Source organism: Protopterus annectens, chromosome 6.part0 (assembly GCF_019279795.1).
Source record: "Protopterus annectens isolate FY-2018-M chromosome 6.part0, PAN1.0, whole genome shotgun sequence".
Lineage (NCBI taxonomy): Eukaryota > Metazoa > Chordata > Ceratodontiformes > Protopteridae > Protopterus > Protopterus annectens.
In genome coordinates, this window is record NC_056737.1 from 985,476,636 (window position 1) to 985,494,669 (window position 18,034).

The following is an 18,034-nucleotide window of genomic DNA, read 5'->3' on the forward strand; positions in this document are numbered from 1 at the left end:
TATTTTATTTATTTGTATTTGCATTTGTTAATCAGGTTAAAGTACTGACTCAGATGGACCTATATTAGATTCAGTGTGGAAGTACTCTCTGGATAAGTAATCCACACAGTAGGTAAATGGAGGCTGAGAGAATCATACCCTGGACTACAGGAAGCAGTTCATTAACAGCCCATTGCCTTAATCCTCCACAAAAGCTTTCACACTTTTACTTCTAATACTCGGAGCCTTATGGTTATCATTGGAATAGGTGCCTATGTTCAGTTTGTAGACCACCTTAGTCTTCCTAATGGCATGTTTGATATTATTTATTTGTTTGTTTGTCTTTTGTGTTTACCTTTTGTTGACCAGGCTAAACTCACTAGTTAGTGGTTTCATTTCAGGGGAGACTTGAGGTGGTATTTTATACTGGTTAGGGGAGATTTGGCCAGGGCACCAGGAAAACTCTTCTCTTCTTTTTGAAAATACCTTGGGATATCCTACATTCACCTATGCTACACCTTAAATCAGTCTGAAATCTCAGTCGAAGAACAGAATACTCAGGAATGCAGCACTCCCTCACGTGTGCAGCACCCCCTTATGTTACACTGCAGTATCCGTAAAGGAAAATTAATTCAAGCACATGTGGTGGGACTACAGCTTGATCTTTTAACATCAAAGGTAAGTGTGCCTCCTGTTAAGCAACTAACACTAAGTGCTTTGCAGGCCTCTTTAAGTAACTTCTTATGTTCTTTTTATGAAGCAGTTATTTTTCCCCTCTTACTATTTAGTTTGTTTATTCAAGAGTTCATTGTAGTAATTTATTTTGAAGATTCCATGTGCAGTGTCAGATCAGAGTTGTTTTTAGATGGGTATAGAAGTTAAAATTAAATGTAATGGCCTTAGTTATTGGGTCAGCTTTGGGGTGGGAGCTTTTAAGCTTTGTCTTTCCCACATACATGGATATTATGTCAGCTTTGGAGTAATCTCTGAATATGGCAGCAGTATTAGGCATGATGGCATTAGTTTATGGAAGATATGAATAGTGGTGGTTACATTTTATTTATTTATTGTGTTTATTTACTGAATATACCTGACTAGGAACAGGGCCCCTTTTCAGAGAAGACCTGGGGAGAAAAGATCCAGTTATAATCTTAGATACAGTAACATTTCAATTACAAAACTTGTTTTGCAGATTACAAAAGGCAGTGAAGTTGCAGAGACTTTGCTTACTAACATATTGGTAGTTACAAAATGCAGCAACGGTCATTGGAGATAATTACATTCTGTAAAACGGATCAACCAGTCGTGGATCAACCAGTTGGAGATAATTACATTAAAAGAAAGAAAACAACAGATTAGACATTAAAAAGGAAGGCGAATACGAGCAGAATTGTAAATAAGACAGTGTGCACAAATACATTTGATTTGGAGTAGAGAGGGTGGACTAAAGAGGCAGAGACAGGAGCTGAGAGTCAGAAGGGATGCAGGAGGATGAAAGAGTATTTTTTTCCCATCTTTTTTTTTTTTTTGGAGGTGTGCCAAGTCCACTATTTTACTGAGTGGTAAATGAGAAGGCAGGGTATAATTCTAAAGATTAGGTGGGATCTGCTTGGGTATTTTATTTACTTTATTACTGTTTCAATTTGGTGGTGAGAGAAGGGATGACCAGGCCAGGTGTGGAGTTCCCTGCTCTATATTCTTATCCTGGAGTGGAGCACTGATATATCCACTTGTTCGTAACGTAAGATTGTAGCTTAGCTTAGAAGCATAGTTGGGAGCAGTCATGCCTCAGAGAGGGTGAAATGTTCTAGATTTTAGAAATATGGAATGAGAAGGTAGAATTGTTTGGTTTGGTGACTTGTAAAAGAAGTTTATCAGTTAACTGAAGTATTGTAGATGGTGTGTAAAATTGAAGGAGGTTGTTTAGGGATGGACAATCTGGGTGATAGATGAGGTAATGACTCATGAGGATTTGGAGTATGTGAGAGGCTGGGAAGTTCTAGCCATTGTAGTTCCCTAAGACCTGTGCACGGGTGAGTCCTATATGGAAGTTTAGTGGCAGATTTAGCAATCTTATTATAGCATTGCTGTATTTTACTAAGCAGGGTAGACTGTATAGTGGTGTAAAGAGTGGAACAGAGTACAGAAGTGTAGCAGGAGGAGAGACAAGGCAACATTCAGTAATTAGTAAAGATGCCATCGATTTTCCAAACTTATGAGTACAAACTTCCTAGATCAAACAGTCCAATTTGATGAAGGAGGGAATGATGTTAGTAGAGGGGCAAGCAGAGGCAGTGTTTGTAAGGATGAGGTCACCTCTGATGGGATATTGGACTGTTTGATCTAGGAAATGAGTACACTGATAAATGTGATGAATCAGTGAGCATCTTTATTATTTATTGAATAAGATTTTCATTTACTGAGGGGGTAGCTAATGTCAACATGGATTAACAAATTTGGATGAAAAGGCACAGAATTCAGCTTGTTGGGGAAGTTGCCATGGTCACCAGGAGACAGGGGTATATTTACTTAGCGATAATGTGATAATTGGCTTCATTTATTATGACTGAGTGTTGCAGAAGATCCAGATTGATCTCTTGAGGGATTATGCATGAGATAATTGGGAAGAAGATAAATATATATATTCCTCTGCCACTCCCAGGCAGTCTGAATGAGGGTTTGTTGTAGTACCAAGGTATGGAGGGGTGCAGTCAGTAACTACACATAAATGTGTGTGTTTGGGTGTTCGAAAGGTGTCAAGATCATACAATTTTGTGTGCAGATTCCTAGGGATGAATGGCATCACCATAATCTAAACCAGATTAGAATTTACTAGACTGTAATGTTTAACAGGAGGTTATAGGGGCACAACATTTTAGCCAATATGGAAAAACCCTGGGGAGGGAGGTACAGGTCACTCCTGGTGAAACAAGCTGGCCTAGCAATCATTACCTCCCATGCTGACACAGACTGGATTCCTCCTGAATGGTACAGTTAGTTAGTCCATTACTGAAGGCAGTTCTTTTGTTTGCATTATTATCAGAAATGACTAGACACTGCTCACAACAGTTGAATTTCCTGCCTTGGACACATGCATGGAGTGCATGACCATGTCTCTCTGCATTTGCTGTGGGGTGGAGTGTCTATGGTCATTCACACCAGCACAGGCAATTACTTGGTTATACCCATATTTGTGACTGAGGGCACTATGGGCTCTAGTTATATTACCAGTACCAGAGAGTGAGAGAGAGAGCGATAAAGAGAGAGAGAGAGAGCTGACCATGAGCCTATCTTTGTTCATACTGGTCAGTAGAACATCAGTGGGTCTAATGATGGAGTTGCCTATTCCCGGTACATTGCCATGTGTAGCCACAGCCTCTTTGGATCTTATGGGTGTCAGTTTGGAATGAGAATGACTCCTCATAGGTGTAGATGATTACTGGCTATAAAATTCTGTATAAATAAAGCATGTCTAAGAGGTGTTAGTGAGACTTGGGTAATGATTTTTAACAAGCGCAGTTTAAGTGCGAGTGCTGGGTGGCTATGATGTGGCAATCTGCTTTCTGCTATATGTGGTGCGTGAGAGGCTCACCTCCAAAACTGTGTAAGTATTGACTCCTCTCACAAATTCTGTCTGTGCTGGATAAAAGTAAAGAATTGCCAGTAAGCACATGCAAAAAAGTAATCTAGTTCTAAACCCTGTCCCCCAAAAGTTTAGTGCTACTCAGGAACAAAAGCCTCCAAACCACCTCCTTGAAAAAAAAAGTCAGATTTTATTTTCCTGTATCTGGAAATGCATGGAAGTTAACTCCATAGGCAGCGGTCTTAAAGAAAACTTCCTTCTGGCAGGCAGGCAGTCCCTGAAGGTAGTTTAATTTTTAAGACTTATCCAACAGGCAATAGTCATAGACATAACTTAAAGTAGATTTTGTCTCTTTCACTCTTTTGTTTTATGTTACTGGCTATACCGAAACATTCTCAGACAGTTAATAGATCACATATACAATCCCAAGATGAAATTTTAATGATTTGTTTATCCAGTAAGTGGCAACAAACAGGCCCATGGCTTTTTATGCTAGAGAATTGGATGTTTATTAGACATAATACAGTTCTTATATTAAAAATTTAATTTGGCTGGAAATCTGTAATGAGTAATAGCTTTAAAATATTCCAAAACTGAAATGTTATTTCATATAATTAATCTGCAAGAAACATGGCAGAGCAATGGATAAGTAAAATCTATAAATATTAATGGAATCCAGATGCTTCAAACTATTGTTAAAAAAATCACAAAGATGAGAAGAAAAGAGGATGTTCAGTGTTACAGAAAATTACTTGAAGGCAAAGAAAAACTCACAAACTATTATTACATGAGTGCAGTGTTACAGTTAAAGGGATATATTATTTCTGATGTGTGCTCACAGTTTACAGAAAAAGTGCCAGGGTATGGAAACTGATTCTGCAGTCAATGCCAAGTTCCCTCTGCTCATACTTAAATATAATATTCAAAGTGTCTTCATAGTTATGGTGAAATAGATAAAAAATAAAAGGAAATTTAAAGTAGAACACATAAACTTTGAAATTTTAAATGTGGAGAAAAGTACTTTAGGACACAGTATACGAGATAATAAAAATGTGTAGCTCGATACTATAGATACAGCTCTAGTTTCTTATATGAGTAGAAGAAATATGCAGGTTTAGTGTTAGTAAAATGAAACTTTAACTAATTTTATCTATTTATTAACCATATATATTTAGAGCTACACAGCTGGTGAAAGGAATCAAACCCTATACCTTTCTAACTACAGAAAGCAGCTTATTAAATGCGCAGACCCTTGAGCTTCTGTGCTGCTAGACTAACAAACCTGCTACTAATGAAACCAATGTATCAGCAATATCTAATAATGTACAAAAATCTACTGCACTAAAAATGAACAAAAAGAAAGTACCCTTGTATGGCTCCCACATCCTTTCACTTAAATATACTAACTCCATGGTCAATCTATCTTGGACAAAGTGCAAAAAACACAAAGTGAAGTATTATTATCTCCCTCACCTGCAGCATTGTGCTACAGAAAACATAAATTGTAGCCACAGTTTAAAGAACACAGCAAACACATTCCTCAGTCCCTCACACCAACTGTCCCCCCAAACTAATGCAGACCGCCACAAACCATTTCACTGAATGCAATGCCTCTGTGGCTAACACTAGCATTAGCCATAGTTGATGTAATTATTCCTTAGTGTGGTCCAGTGAAAAATAATTCAGTGAAACTGCATGCAATGAAGTATGATCTCCAGATTTAGAAGTAATGACACATAAACTAGCCATTTGTATTAAACTAGGGGCTATTAACAAGCTCCATCCTGAGGTCTGAGGTTTGATTCACTTGGCTTCCATTTGCCTGCTGTGTGTCACTGAGCAAGTCATTTTACTAGACAATGCTGCTTGGACTGTGTCAAAAAAAACCCTAGTAAATCATTTATCTACCTTAGTTAACAAATAATAAACAAAATGTTCTAATTTTACAGAAAATTAAGAAAAACATATTAGATTTCTAAATTATCAGATATTATAGTATTTTAAGACATGAAAGAGAAAATATAGTCTATACTAAATATTTACATGTGTTTTGTTGTATTAATCAGGTAGGTTCCACTAAAACATGACATTTGACCTTCGCATAAAACAGGCAGTTAAAAACTCACCAAAACTTGGGCCACTCCAGAGTATCAAACCACATGTAACTGGTAATGCCAGGAAGCACATTCCCTCAACCCATCTTCTTCCAGCACTCACTTACTCCGCTCCTATTGTCACAAAACTGCAATCTACACTTATAGGTCAATGAGAACAGCGTTATTATGAAGTAGCAATATTTATGATTAAATTACCTCATAGGACACACCACTGCCTGGCTCTGAAACAGTTTAACTGTACAGAACTGACCCATTACAGTGGTTATAGGTTCTGCACCTTGTGTTTGTAAGGCAAACACCTTAACCATTAGGCCACCCTCCCAACCCAAACTAAATCCAGTGGTGAGAATCAAACCGTGCACCTTGTGGTTGAAAGGCATATATCTTAACCACTGTACCACTCGGCCTTTCCGGTTACCTAACCTTCTCACAGCTAGTGACCATTCCTAATCTCATTAACCAACCAGAACACTGTCCATCTCTAAATGGTGTAATCGCTTACTACTATGTTAATAGAATTCTGTGCTCCATGGGCAAACACCACCTACTAGTAACCAAATTAAATGACTCTGCAAGAGACTCATTGTACTCCAGCTGCATCTCCAAAAACTGGCACCCTGCCCTCTCCCTCTCAGACCAGTGGACATTGTAAAAGCCTTTAAAACTCAGCTAAAAAATATCTAGCAGACTCCTGGCTGTGCCCCTATATTTCTCTAGGCTAACTCCATCTTATACCTCATTACTATAACCTCTTTGGGCAAGAAATCCAGACAAAGCCAAAAATAATGGGTGGACAAAGGCCCAAAATAGGGACAAATTGTAAATATTGACAGTTGCAAGAATAACAGGTTTTATGTTAGTATGCATTTTCTGCAGGATATGAAGTGTTAAACTTAAATGTCTGCATTATTTGGTGACCTCAGTCCCCGTTGATTTGCCAGAAAACCACACATTTTATGAGGAACAGGTCAAAAATATGAAGCAAAAAATCTGGACATTCTGCAAAAATATGGACAGTTGAGAGGTATGACTATAGGCAACATCTTCCACAGATTGTCTATTTTTTTCCCCATGGACCAAAATCTGTGTTCAAGTGGTCAACTCTTTCCTCTCAGAAGAATTATAAACTAATTCTGCTTGAAACAATGTATCATTACAATTATCAGCATCTCTTACTGCATTCTTACAGAATAATCATCACAACTGATTAGTGAATTTAAAAGTAAAATATGCATACCATATCCACCACTGCTAACCGTTGCAATGAGAAGTAACTGTGTATTGCACCATGAATGCGACCCTGTTTCTTGTTTACAGAATTGCTCTATTCTTCTTTCATGAATCTAAGTGAAGTTTGCACACTCATACCCACCACTGTTAGTGGAATAACGTAATGAGAATAAAACTCTGTAATGCAATGAATGTAACCCTAAACATTACATGGAAACGTGAATTTTATTTTACTCGTTTTGTCTTTGCAGAAACGTTTGCTGTCTCTCTATACTGTATGTGTCTTATGTCTATATATTTGTCATTTAGAGCTTTTCTCGCTGGGCCAGTGAAGGGTTTTTATTGCCCAGTCAAACTTCCCCAGAAATTAAATGCAATAAATAAATAAATCCAAGATTGCCCTTTTTTCAGACTTTGTTGCAACTATTTTGGCAAATATGGAGAAATGAGATTCAAACCATGAAGATTATTTAGTGGTATATAAGAATAAATGCTGACACCATCTATGATTTATTTTGTAGCACCTTTCTTGTGTCATTCTTGCTGCCTGTAGATTATACAACATTATGGATCAAATTTCAAAAGGTATGCTGAGGACTTTGGAAGGCACCATGTATGGAGGAAATACTCCACCAACTTGTAAATAACTCCCAGTTACTAAAAAAGCCATCTGGCTATGAAAACAGGGTTTGAGAAGTCAAACAAAGTGAGCAGTGTCAAAGTTTGAGGCACTCCATTATGAAAACCATGAGCGTTGTGCACATTCTAAAAAAAAGTATGCATGTTATTCATGCCCCCTCAAAACTAATCATTCTGCCATATACATAAAATTGTCTGTACCTGAAATAATGGGCCAGATTCCAAAATGCGAGTGTAGTGAGGGCCCACAGCCTTCAGCATTCTGGTTTCACTACACTGAATATTAAAATTCAACCTACCGCTTGGTTTGTAATCATCCAGAGGGTTGAGATCCTCCAAATTAAATACCTCAGAACCCCCACACTATAGATTATAGGGGGTGGGAGGTTGGCATAATGGTTAAGGTGTTTACCTTACAGACACAAGGTGCAGGGTTTGATTTTCACATGGGGTAATTGGCTAGGCTTAAAATGGCCCTCAAGGGCACTTAGCCTAGTACTAATCTATGAACCTATGAACCTAATAAGCTCCCCATCAGTGTGAAGCAAAGTTCATCCCTGACTATTCAAACAACACCTTGATCACTGGATGGGAAATCACAAATTCACTCCTGGTCTGGTCTCCATATCTCTTATGGATAGAGGTCAACAGTAAGTAAATTAATTCTCAACTAACAATATCCCCCATATAACAACACTTGGCTATGTCATTACTAACATCCCCCTCATATAACCCTTGGCTATGTCATTACTAAAATACCCCCATATAAGCCTTGGCTATGTCATTACTAAAATACCCCCCATATAACCCTTGGCTATGTCATTACTAACATGCTCCCCCATATAACCCTTGGCTAAGTCATTACTAACATACCCCCACACCTTGTATAGGTATCTAGGGTACTCAGGGACAAAACTGGTTTGGGTTGCACAGCTAGGCTTATAAAGACCTTGGTGGTCATTAGCCTAGTATAACCCTATGAATTCAGTAGGGAATTGCTAATTGTAAGATAATGCAGTTCTGAAATATTCTATGGTAATTAATTGCATTACTTTGAGTGTAGTGCAAAGCTGCCCAAAGATTTGGCAGGGCAGCTGAATCCAAACAAACTTCTCTGGCAACTTAAACTGTATGAGTGAATTGCTGTTGCAGGTGTGGAACCAGCCTGCCTGCAGTACCATTTTTGTCATACAGGTGGAGCTGCTGAACAGCACCATCTGTAAGAGGAAACTGGTATTATAGCTTGAGAGTGTGCCTGTAGCACCAGTTTCATCTTACTGGTCGAGTTTCTTTGCCACAAGGTTGCTTAGTGACACAACCTCATCTGTAGATTGTCTGGGTAAATGCAGGTATGATAGACCTCATAACCATCTTGCTTGCATTTACCACATCCGGGATGAAGGACATAGGTGTGAGGTCACTATACTATCAGGGCATCACACCTGCTTTACAAACAAAGTGAAAGGAGCCACCTCCTAAGGAGGTTACTGTGCATGTGAGAGGTCACAGACAGCCCCTCACAATTCTGAATACCTGCAGTACAGCCTCACTTGTATTTTAACTTCCTCAGATGTTTGGGGTTTCTAATAAGGGACAGGAGTCAGGGTGCAATCAGAGTTCAAGAAATGAGTATTGCTTCAGTCTGTGATGGTTGTCAAGAGTGCTCTTCACAGTGCTAGCCATGTACCTAGAATTGGCAGTTCATACAGGCTTACATGTGTCAGCAGCATATTTAATTATGCTTAAACATTCATTTTTCCTATTCGCAGCACTCACACTACTGTTGGAACCGTTTCAGTGCCCCTCTCCTGTTCTTTTCTCTGCTTGGAAATCCTGATATTTTATGACTTTGTCTCTCTCATTATGCAAGACATTATAATTGCTGGATGTAGCTATTTCACTGATTAATAACACTTTGCTCAAATTGAATACCTTTACTTATGCTTTGTATTTTTCATTCCAGTTTTGTTCATTTATTATTTGAATAACACGTTGCTAATAGGTCCTTTTTCGTGGACTACTGTATGTGGTTTTCTTGCTCCTATTTTCCTAGCTGTTGCTATTGGATAATCCCATGTAATCACAACTTCTTCATTGTTAGCAATGTCACTAAAGCTTTGTGGTTCATGTTTCCAGTGCTTGCCAGCTACTTATATGTTGTATTGTTTGCACAATCCTCAGTGCAACAGTCTTGCCACATTATTGCACTTTTCAGTATACAGATACAGCCTAACATCTAGAAACCACCCTTATTAAAAGACATCTCATCTATTTGTTGTGGATGATTTAAAATGACATAAATCATCAGATGAACATCTGAAAGCACAATTAGAAATGCTTAAAACTTTCTCAGATGGCATAACGGATTTCCACTTGGTACAGCCTACAGTGTCTTTTTTCTACCTACCGGTGAAACTGCTGCCACATCAAAAGCCCATTCATTTCAATACGCTTAACCATTGATTTAGCCTTGCACTTTGGTAAGCTTCACCAATGTATGGTGCCAAATTAGTTCACTGTAGAACACCTGATTTCCCTTTTGAAATCGGACTAGGGGCTCTGCCATTCTCTAATAGCACATACCAAATGGACAAAGGAGCTGGAGGAGCCCTTTCTTGGAACTGGGAGTGCAGTAACAGCTCAGTTAGGCATGTTACGCCATACTAACCTGTTTTGGAATTTGACCCAGGTTTATGTTCTGATATGTGCCCATAAGTCTTGTAACTGAAATTAAGCATTATATATTAAATACACATGCTCATTGTTTTAGTGTTACATCCTTGTACCCTTATGCTTAATCTTGCATAACTAGAGCCACTGCGGTCCACCAGCTAGTAAATTTAATAACAATGTAACATAGGATGGGATTCTAAAACATCATGCACTACTCTACTCTGAGGTTTATGGAGTAATTAAGGAAGAGATGTAACGAGCAGTATTCATGTGTGATATGTACAGGAACAGGAACATTATCAAGGCAGATTTTATCTAATGGACTAATCCAGTGTAAATTGGCTTTCTTTGCATTTTAGTTATATGGACATATACACAAATGAAAATTCCAAATAATAAAAGGGGCGATGTAACAAAGTGCTCATGTGTGATATGCAAGGGATTTGTAACATTCACAAGACAGATTTTTATCTGATGCACTCATGTTGTGTATGTCTGCTTTGCTTATATTACATATGTACACACACACACACACACACACACACACACACACACACACACACACACACACACACACACACACACATGCAAGAGTGAGAGAATGAGAGAGATAGAAGATATATTCTGTTTGAACATTATAGTGATTCATGTTTCTATACAGCCCATAGGTAATGGAACTATCTGTATATGGTACTGGAATGTGACATATTGTCATGGACAGTTACGAATTGACAACAGCTTTCTATGCTGAAGACATGATAAAGTAATGCACAACACACAAATTTGGAACTTGCTGCACCCAGTGACTACAGTGTCTTATGAACTGAAGGATGTAAATTAGTAAAATATCAAGACTTGCAAGGAGAAATTAGAACAATGTGGGATAAGGATACACAATTTCAGTTGTAGTAGGAGAAACAGGGCTAATAAAAAGAATCTTCAAACTATTTAGATATGTAGCAATAAAAGTGAATGGGAAAACGAGGCAATTCTGGGTGTATTGTGGGGGCTGAGAACAACACTTTTATCAAATATCAAAGACTGAAGCAAAACTGATTTCATGTACTTTAATTAATCATGGTATGAAAAAACCTAAGCATTTGGAAAAATTAAACCAAGGTGGCGAATATGCATCCGTTCCCAAAAAGGTGCCCACAACAAACATTACAGTGGGATGTGTTGACATTTACATCAAACAGTTTCCAAAGGAAGGCTTACATATGTGGGCAGTATCACAATGTACAAATTGTGTCTTCCAAACAAAAGTATTCCTTCAACAACAACACATGGCATTAGCACTATAGTCATGTTCATATGCAACACAGACATAAAAGATGATAAAATAGAAAAGTGGACATACCGTGACATCAGGCCACTATAGTACCTCTGTATGTAGTAGTTCAGAATACTACTGACTTGTTTTCAAATTGACCACCAAGGCCATGCATCACTAATGGGCCTCATTAGCGTACAATGTTTCAGACTCTTATTCTATGCAACATGTGTAGCTTTCCAGGGACTGATGGCACACAGTGCCAATATTCACAAACATTCACTAATCTGATACTGCGTGTCAAATTCTGAAAGTTTTTCAGAACAAGGCAGCTACATTGGTGAAGACAGATGAAACCCTGTAAGTGACTCAGACCTGGATTCATTTATGCAGTCCAGATGCCTGTAGGAGCAGGCAGGAGAAAGGAATGATGAGGCTCAAGAGCAGGCAGGAGAAAGGAATGATGAGGCTCAAGAGCAGGCAGGAGAAAGGAATGATGAGGCTCAAGAGCAGGCAGGAGAAAGGAATGATGAGGCTCAAGAGCAGGCAGGAGAAAGGAATGATGAGGCTCAAGAGCATGCAGGAGAAAGGAATGATGAGGCTCAAGAGCAGGCAGGAGAAAGGAATGATGAGGCTCAAGAGCAGGCAGGAGAAAGGAATGATGAGGCTCAAGAGCAGGCAAGAGAAAGGAATGATGAGGCTCAAGAGAAAGGAATGATGAGGCTTAAGAGCAGGCATGAGAAAGGAATGATGAGGCTCAAGAGCAGGCAGGAGAAAGGAATGATGAGGCTCAAGAGCAGGCAGGAGAAAGGAATGATGAGGCTCAAGAGCAGGCAGGAGAAAGGAATGATGAGGCTCAGGAGAAAGGAATGATGAGGCTCAAGAGCAGGCAGGAGAAAGGAATGATGAGGCTCAGGAGAAAGGAATGATGAGGCTCAAGAGCAGGCAGGAGAAAGGAATGATGAGGCTCAAGAGCAGGCAGGAGAAAGGAATGATGAGGCTCAAGAGCAGGCAGGAGAAAGGAATGATGAGGCTCAAGAGCAGGCAGGAGAAAGGAATGATGAGGCTCTGCCTGCCAACCTTTGTTTGAAGTGACGGATAATAATGTGACACACTGAGGCAAGTGATCCTGGTGGCCCTGGTGGCTGTGGCCCTCGTTCATAACCTGAACCATGAATGGCAGTTGGAATAAGTGACTGGACAAGTCATATTGGGCATTATCAGTACAAGAGGGATGCAGGGATCCACCAAAAAAGATCCACAAACAATAACTCACAATCATCTTTTGACTGATATCAGCACAAAAATATAGAGCATAGAAACACTGTTTCAAGTCATCCTATATGGGCATTTATGATGGCTCCCAGGTTCTCTGTCATCTAGTACCTAGCTGGTGACCTCAGAACAGATAGATTAAATACCTGAGTGACTCTGAATAACTGTGCTATCAGTCAGATAGCTTAGGAGAGACACACTTCTGATGAAATCTCCATGGATTTGTAAAAAAGCAAAGCAAAAAATAAAACAGTCATGAGGAGAAATATACATACAATGCAGGACTTACCAGCAGAGTGAAAGCTGAGTGCAGTTGCAGATACCTGGAGTTTTTCAGGTATGTCTAGGATACCACAAGTAGTTAGAGTGCGGTATGGTTATGCTGGGGCATACATAAAGAGTAGCTGGAGCAGCATGGACACATGTGTATACAGTGCTGAGTCAGAGCAGCATGGACATGTGTGTATACAGTGCTGAGTCAGCGCAGCATGGACACATGTATACAGTGTGTATACAGTGCTGAGTCAGACCAGCATGGACACGTATACAGTGCTGAGTCAGAGCAGCATGGACACATGTGTATACAGTGCTGAAATGGAGCAGCAGGGACATGTGTGTATACAGTGCTGAGTCAGAGCAGCATGGACACGTGTGTATACAATGCTGAAATGGAGCAGCAGGGACACGTGTGTATACAGTGCTGAGATGGAGCAGCATAGACCCTTGTGTATACAGTGCTGAGTCGGAGCAGCATGGACATGTGTGTATACAGTGCTGAGTCGGACCAGCATGGACACATGTATACAGTGCTGAGTCAGAGGAGCATGGACATGTGTGTATACAGTGCTGAAATGGAGCAGCAGGGACATGTGTGTATACAGTGCTGAGTCAGAGCAGCATGGACACGTGTGTATACAATGCTGCAATGGAGCAGCAGGGACACGTGTGTATACAGTGCTGAGATGGAGCAGCATAGACCCTTGTGTATACAGTGCTGAGTCGGAGCAGCATGGACATGTGTGTATACAGTGCTGAGTCGGAGCAGCATGGACACTTATACAGTGCTGAGTCAGAGCAGCATGGACATGTGTGTAGACAGTGATGAGATGGAGCAGCATGGACATGTGTATATACAGTGCTGAGATGGAGCAGCATAGACCCTTGTGTATACAGTGCTGAGTCGGAGCAGCATGGACATGTGTGTATACAGTGCTGAGTCAGAGTAGCATGGAAACATGTATACAGTGCTGAGTCAGAGCAGCATGGACCCATGTGTATACAGTGCTGAGTTGGAGCAGCATGGACATGTGTGTATACAGTGCTGAGTCAGAGCAGCATGGACCCGTGTGTATACAGTGCTGAGTTGGAGCAGCATTGACACGTGTGTATACAGCGTTGAGTTGGAGCAGCATGGACACATGTATACAGTGCTAAGTCAGAGCAGCATTGACGCGTGTATACAGTACTGAGTCGGAGCAGCATGGACATGTGTGTATAGAGTGCTAAGTTGGAGCAGCATTGAAACGTGTATACAGTACTGAGTCAGAGCAGCATGGACATATGTGTATACAGTGCTGAGTTGGAGGAGCATTGAAAGTGTATACAGTACTGAGTCAGAGCAGCATGGACATGTGTGTATACAATGCTGCATCAGAGCAGCATGGATATGTGTGTATACAGTGCTGAGTCAGAGCAGCATGGACACATGTGTATACAGTGCTGAGTCAGAGCAGCATGGACATGTGTGTATACAGTGCTGAGTCAGAGCAGCATGGACATGTGTGTATACAGTGCTGAGTCAGAGCAGCATGGACATGTGTGTATACAGTGCTGAGTTGGAGCAGCATGGACATGTGTGTATACAGCGCTGAGTTGGAGCAGCATGGACATGTGTATACAGTGCTGAGTCAGAGCAGCATTGACACGTGTATACAGTACTGAGTCAGAGCAGCATGGACATGTGTGTATACAGTGCTGAGACAGAGCAGCATTGACGTGTGTATACAGTGCTAAGTCAGAGCAGCATTGAAACGTGTATACAGTACTGAGTCGGAGCAGCATGGACATGTGTGTATACAGTGCTGAGTCAGAGCAGCATGAACATGTGTGTATACCTTGCTAAGTTGGAGCAGCATTGAAACGTGTATACAGTACTGAGTCGGAGCAGCATGGACCTGTGTGTATACAATGCTGTGTCAGAGCAGCATTGATATGTGTGTATATAGTGCTGAGTCAGAGCAGCATGGACACATGTGTATACAGTGCTGAGTCAGCACAGCATGGACACGTGTATAAAGTGCTGAGTCAGGGCAGCATGGACATGTATGTATACAGTGCTGTGTCAGAGCAGCTTGGACATGTGTGTATACAGTGCTGAGTCGGAGCAGCAAGGACATGTGTGTATACAGTGCTGAGTAAGAGCAGCATGGACATGTGTGTATACAGTGATGAGTTGGAGGAGCATTGAAACGTGTATACAGTACTGAGTCGGAGCAGCATGGACATGTGTGTATACAATGCTGCATCAGAGCAACATGGATATGTGTGTATACAGTGCTGAGTCAGAGCAGCATGGACACATGTGTATACAGTGCTGAGTCAGAGCAGCATGGGCATGTGTGTATGCAGTGCTGAGTCAGAACCGCATGGACATGTGTGTATACAGTGCTGAGTCAGAGCAGCATGGACATGTGTGTATACAGTGCTGAGTTGGAGCAGCATGGACATGTGTGTATACAGTGCTGAGTCAGAGCAGCATTGACGTGTGTATACAGTGCTAAGTCAGAGCAGCATTGAAACGTGTATACAGTACTGAGTCGGAGCAGCATGGACATGTGTGTATACAGTGCTGAGTCAGAGCTGCATGAACATGTGTGTATACCTTGCTAAGTTGGAGCAGCATTGAAACGTGTATACAGTACTGAGTCGGAGCAGCATGGACCTGTGTGTATACAATGCTGTGTCAGAGCAGCATTGATATGTGTGTATATAGTGCTGAGTCAGAGCAGCATGGACACATGTGTATACAGTGCTGAGTCAGCACAGCATGGACACGTGTATAAAGTGCTGAGTCAGGGCAGCATGGACATGTATGTATACAGTGCTGTGTCAGAGCAGCTTGGACATGTGTGTATACAGTGCTGAGTCGGAGCAGCAAGGACATGTGTGTATACAGTGCTGAGTAAGAGCAGCATGGACATGTGTGTATACAGTGATGAGTTGGAGGAGCATTGAAACGTGTATACAGTACTGAGTCGGAGCAGCATGGACATGTGTGTATACAATGCTGCGTCAGAGCAGCATTGATATGTGTGTATATAGTGCTGAGTCAGAGCAGCATGGACACATGTGTATACAGTGCTGAGTCATAGCAGCATGGACATGTGTGTATGCAGTGCTGTGTCAGAACAGCATGGACATGTGTGTATACAGTGCTGAGTCAGAGCAGCATGGACATGTGTGTATACAGTGCTGAGACAGAGCAGCATGGACATGTGTGTATACAGTGCTGAGTCGGAGCAGCATTGAAACGTGTATACAGTACTGAGTCGGAGCAGCATGGACATGTGTGTATACAATGCTGCGTCAGAGCAGCATGGACACGTGTACACAGCGCTGAGTTGGAGCAGCATGGACATGTGTGTGTATACAGTGCTGAGTCAGAGCAGCATGGACAAGTGTGTATACATTGCTGAATTTGAGCAGCATGGCCGCATGTATACAGTGCTGAACAGTGTACAGGTGATCAGTGTGTAGCAACAAGTCATTAGTCCTTTATACTGGCAAGTAATTTGATGGATTGTGAAACTGTAACAATATACTCACATATCATTCCTCAACATAAAGTACTTGTTCTCTACCTAACCCCTACCTAGATAGCCATTACCAACGCACTACCTTACCCCCAAGCAACAAACTTTCACACAAAACTCTGCATTCAACTTTGTACTCAACTCATACATTCTCTCTGCTCAAACTCATCCCTATACTAGCAACAATGTAACCCATTTCTTACTCCTACTGTACACTAACATTTTAAATCTGCCTCAAAATTTTGTCAAACCTATTCCTGGTTGAAATATATTTTTTAAACCCTGAATGTAATCAACTGACTGTTTTAAACTATTGCTGATCAAAAATTTATCTATGTTAAATGGTGACACTTTTTTTTAAATATATATATATATATATATATATATATATATATATATATATATATATATATATATATATATATATATATAGACTGGAGCTTTTCTCCCTGGGTTTGTGCTGAAAAAGTGCCTGTGCCCAGTCAGACTAACCTGGTCAACAAATGTCAAAATAAATAGACACGCAAAGAGCTGTATTAATCATTGTTTCATAGTATTATAACAGGCCTTGTCACACTTGTAAAGTGTAGTGATATGTGTAGGGAACTGGGCAAAGAGAATTTGCAGTTGTGGATACTTTCTGAAAAGTTACAAGGTTACATAACAGTCGATATGCTATGCAATGTATGACAGCAGTGGCAGTCACAGGTAATCTAAAATATGTTCAGCATGCATTATGGTTACCAGACAGAGCAAACTCTGTCTCTTATCAACACATCTGATTAAAGGACCAGTTCCCATAAAACACATTATAACATCCAGCAAACTCAGAAAAGCACTAGAGCTTTGATGTCATGTAATTTATGCAGTTCAGATACCTGTAGGAGCAGGCAGGAGAAAGGAATGATGAGGCTCAAGAGCAGGCAGGAGAAAGGAATGATGGGGCTCAGGAGCAGGCAGGAGAAAGGAATGATGAGGCTCAAGAGCAGGCAGGAGAAAGGAATGATGAGGCTCAAGAGCAGGCAGGAGAAAGGAATGATGAGGCTCAAGAGCAGGCAAGAGAAAGGAATGATGAGGCTCAAGAGCAGGCAGGAGAAAGGAATGATGAGGCTCAAGAGCAGGCAGGAGAAAGGAATGATGAGGCTCAAGAGCAGGCAGGAGAAAGGAATGATGAGGCTCAGGAGAAAGGAATGATGAAGCTCAAGAGCAGGCAGGAGAAAGGAATGATGAGGCTCAGGAGAAAGGAATGATGAGGCTCAAGAGCAGGCAGGAGAAAGGAATGATGAGGCTCAAGAGCAGGCAGGAGAAAGGAATGATGAGGCTCAAGAGCAGGCAGGAGAAAGGAATGATGAGGCTCAAGAGCAGGCAGGAGAAAAGAATGATGAGGCTCTGCATGCCAACCTTTGTTTGAAGTGACAGATAATAATGTGACACACTGAGGCAAGTGATCCTG

The 18,034-nt window shown here is 40.8% G+C and overlaps 2 protein-coding genes across 2 annotated transcripts; both read left to right on the forward strand.

Annotated features, from left to right (window-relative positions):
• Nucleotides 1–576: 576 nt before the first annotated feature.
• On the forward strand, nt 577–12,367 carry LOC122803924 (late embryogenesis abundant protein 1-like). Its single transcript, XM_044073603.1, has 2 exons — nt 577–657; nt 11,903–12,367. The coding sequence occupies exons 1-2, from the start codon at nt 577–579 to the stop codon at nt 12,365–12,367; spliced, it is 546 nt and encodes a 181-aa protein (XP_043929538.1).
• A 55-nt stretch (nt 12,368–12,422) lies between these two features.
• LOC122803925 (late embryogenesis abundant protein 1-like) lies at nt 12,423–17,831 on the forward strand. Its single transcript, XM_044073604.1, has 2 exons — nt 12,423–12,578; nt 17,466–17,831. The coding sequence occupies exons 1-2, from the start codon at nt 12,423–12,425 to the stop codon at nt 17,829–17,831; spliced, it is 522 nt and encodes a 173-aa protein (XP_043929539.1).
• The last annotated feature ends 203 nt before the right edge of the window (nt 17,832–18,034 follow it).